At 36.3% G+C, this 3552-nt stretch overlaps 2 protein-coding genes across 2 annotated transcripts; both read left to right on the top strand.

Moving 5' to 3' along the window:
* Positions 1–1227: 1227 nt before the first annotated feature.
* On the top strand, positions 1228–1718 carry LOC128093262 (uncharacterized). The gene is made up of 2 exons (XM_052709390.1): positions 1228–1449; positions 1524–1718. The coding sequence occupies exons 1-2, from the start codon at positions 1255–1257 to the stop codon at positions 1665–1667; spliced, it is 339 nt and encodes a 112-aa protein (XP_052565350.1). The 5' UTR covers positions 1228–1254; the 3' UTR covers positions 1668–1718.
* A 524-nt stretch (positions 1719–2242) lies between these two features.
* LOC128093613 (uncharacterized) lies at positions 2243–2718 on the top strand. Its single transcript, XM_052711078.1, has 2 exons — positions 2243–2472; positions 2540–2718. Exons 1-2 carry the CDS (start codon positions 2260–2262, stop codon positions 2699–2701), a joined length of 375 nt encoding a protein of 124 aa, XP_052567038.1. The 5' UTR covers positions 2243–2259; the 3' UTR covers positions 2702–2718.
* Positions 2719–3552: the final 834 nt, after the last annotated feature.

Below are 3552 nucleotides of genomic sequence, written 5' to 3'. Positions count from 1 at the left end.
TATGATTTTATGATTTTATGATTTTATGATTTTATGATTTTATGATTTTATGATTTTATGATTTTATGATTTTATGATTTTATGATTTTATGATTTTATGATTTTATGATTTTATGATTTTATGATTTTATGATTTTATGATTTTATGATTTTATGATTTTATGATTTTATGATTTTATGATTTTATGATTTTATGATTTTATGATTTTATGATTTTATGATTTTATGATTTTATGATTTTATGATTTTATGATTTTATGATTTTATGATTTTATGATTTTATGATTTTATGATTTTATGATTTTATGATTTTATGATTTTATGATTTTATGATTTTATGATTTTATGATTTTATGATTTTATGATTTTATGATTTTATGATTTATTTTATGATTTTATGATTTTAGGATTTTATGATTTTATGATTTTATGATTTTATGATTTTATGATTTTATGATTTTATGATTTTATGATTTTATGATTTTATGATTTTATGATTTTATGATTTTATGATTTTATGATTTTATGATTTTATGATTTTATGATTTACTACGTTGGTAAATACAACGAATCCGATATAATTGTTGGTGACCAGTGACAGAGCGATTGTACACTAGGGTGCCCAGAATATGGGACTTTTTCTCAAAACCTCGCTCCACAAGCTGAATATTGTTCCTTGAACTATTTTAGGACTCTGGCCCAAATATGAGCAAAATCGGTCAACATTTACCCATTGGTACTCGAAAGTGAAGTTTGTATGGAAAAAATCGAAAAAAAAATGTATGGAAAACCCAATCATCTTACGGTTTGGTCTGCAGGATACGATACTTTTATCCAAATATTCGCAAAAGTGAGATTCTCTTTGGAAATTTAATGCTCTGCAACTTTGTAGAACATACCAAAGCTGTAAAACTCGACCATGAAAAGTTATAAGCGATTCTAAAAAGTCATTTTTGTATGGAAAACATTTTTTTCACCAACTTTAAGCTCGGGTATCAATGGGTTAATCTCAACCAATTTCGCTCAAAATGTTCACAGATGTTTAAAATAACCCAAAAATTCGTTTTCCGCTTGTGGAGCAGGAGGTCATTTTTTCTTGGCACCCTATTATACACGTATGTACTTTTTCTCCTATCTACTCTACTCTTCTACTAAAAAAAATGATTGGAGTCCACTGCTCATGTTAAAGATCGCCACTTTCTCCCTAAAAAAAGCACTATAAAAGCTCGAAAATATTCCACTGGCCCAAACGAGATGACCCGCCGACCGCGTTCGATTCAGGTTCTCCTGGGACTGCTCATCGCCACCGGAGTGGCCTCCCAGGCTCCGGCCAGCGAGTTCACCTTCGGGACGTACCTGCCTACGCTGACACCGTGCTACAGTACGAGTGTCAACAAGAGAATCGTCACCCTGGGTCCCATTTCCGAGATTGTGGGATTTACACCACCGGTAAGAATTATGAAACTTTGAGATCGTTAGTTGTAAAAGGCTTATCAAAGAAGTTATTTTTTATTATCTTACAGAGTGCTGTACGATACATCCGAGTTTGGACGGACAATTTGCTGCCATTTTACGCGACTTTTCTGTCCGTTTTTCCTGTTCGAATTCAGCTTGCATCCATTTTCGGAGGAAAACTCAACGCAAATGTTCAAATTTATTGTACGTAAAGTGATATATTTAATAAACTGATTAAATAAAACTGAATTCCGTCATTTCAAAGTTCCCAAAAAAAAAAAAATCCATAAATGTCCCATATGCATTTTCATCGCTTTTGAGTTATTGATGCAGTTTGGTTCAAAATCGTGTGATCTTCCAGAAAAGCTTACAAAATCCAGTACATACTTTGTTCTAGAAATCAGGATGAAATCAAGTTTTTTCGCGATAACTGTACACATAGCCTTAAGTGTAGGACAAACTTCAAATGCGTTACTCTCATCTTGCTGTTTTTTTTGCATATGGGACATTTATGTGAACATGGGCAGTGCATCCGTATCGAAAATTTATGTTATTGATGAAATCATGAATTAAACTGGTTCCTTGACTCCTCGTTAGCGCCATTATTACGCTCCATTGGCACCGGGTACAGACGACTTGATTTGTTCCGCCACTTTTCGGCTTATCTTAATCCCAATTTCCCATTAATTGGCGCGTTGTTTGTTTTCGCGGCCACTTTCTCCATGGTCACAAACTCCAAAAGCTTATAAATATCGTCGTAAAGCGCCGAAACGCCGCGAATTGATCCCAGAAAGCCCGATCGGGATGAACCAAACCACCGCACTGCTGCTGCTGCTGCTGATCCTGGCTGGGGCGTTCTTCACGGGCTCGGAGGCGCAGATCACCAGCAACTTCTTCCCGGCCAGCGAGTATACCTTCGGAACTTACACCCCAGTGTTGACGCCGTGCTTCAGCAGCAACGTCAACCGATATGCGTTCAGTTTGTTCCCGACGATGCAAACCTTTATGTTTACCCCGGTTGGTATTATCAATTGATATCAATTTTCTTTAACAAATTTTTCTGTTTATTTTAATTTTGTTGCAGGCCACCGCCATACGTTACATCCGAATTTGGTCAGAAAATCTGGTGCCGTTCTACGCCAACGTACTGACCGGGGGAGTTGGCACTGCCGTGGCCACCGCCATTCAAGTTTCGTCCGTGCACGGCGGAAGGTTGCAAGCCAATATACAGGCGTACTGTGTGTAATAAATGATTGAATTTGTCTGGAATTTGGGTTGATCTTTTTTCTTAATGGGTTACATACATGCGGCAAAAATGTCAAAGGTGGATATGCCCACACTTAAATTTTTTAAATCTGTTTTGGGCATTAAATTTTAGTTTATGCAACGAGTTGCAAAAAGAGGATTTTTTCAGCAGGAGTCGTACATTTATCGAACGAGGTTCACCGAGTTGGATAAATGCGACAAGTGATGAAAAAATCAAGTTTTGCAACGAGTTCCATTCAACATTTTTTGCAATTCCTAAAAACACCCTTTGTACAGAATTATAAGTCAAATGTCCATTTATTTAGCCAATGAATCATTTTAATCAAAAAAATGTTGGATAGCATTACTTTTCCAAACAAGTGCTGATAACTTTTCAGCGTTCGTTTCAGTTCTGAAAAGAAGAACTTTTCAGCATTTGTTTTGAAAGGGTTACTATTCGATTGTGTTATTTTTGGTAGCGAAAATCAGGCTGTTTCGTCGTTCGAGAATGACAGGAAAAGTACAACTTTGTAGAATATTGTTACACCCTTGTTACGCGCAGCGAGCGCTAAACGCACCTCCGTGCAACAAGTCACCCATACCGGGATAACTCTGATCGATATCGCCTTGCCGTGTCGGTCCGTTGACAGTCAACAGACGTCAAGTAGCCGCGATCGCGTTCGTGACATCGATCGTGGCCTGTCTTGGCATGCAAAAGAACTAACCTAAAATATCTGCCTTCGAAGAAGAGTCAGATCAATAAATTAGCCTACAATTAGCTTGTACTTATGCAAAATTTGTATTTCAATTTCTTTAAACAAGAAATTTATAATCTACTCTATTCAATACACG

This window comes from Culex pipiens, chromosome 3 (assembly GCF_016801865.2).
Source record: "Culex pipiens pallens isolate TS chromosome 3, TS_CPP_V2, whole genome shotgun sequence".
Lineage (NCBI taxonomy): Eukaryota > Metazoa > Arthropoda > Insecta > Diptera > Culicidae > Culex > Culex pipiens.
The sequence above is the reverse complement of the archived record's forward strand: the minus strand, read 5'-3'. Positions and strand labels throughout refer to the sequence as shown.

Bases quoted from the DNA above. Each gene is read 5' to 3' on its own strand.
- LOC128093262 (XM_052709390.1), top strand. From the start codon at position 1,255: ATGACCCGCCGACCGCGTTCGATTCAGGTTCTCCTGGGACTGCTCATC. The intron at 1,450-1,523 runs GTAAGAATTATG...ATTATCTTACAG, and splicing joins TTGTGGGATTTACACCACCG to AGTGCTGTACGATACATCCG.
- LOC128093613 (XM_052711078.1), top strand. From the start codon at position 2,260: ATGAACCAAACCACCGCACTGCTGCTGCTGCTGCTGATCCTGGCTGGG. The intron at 2,473-2,539 runs GTTGGTATTATC...ATTTTGTTGCAG, and splicing joins AAACCTTTATGTTTACCCCG to GCCACCGCCATACGTTACAT.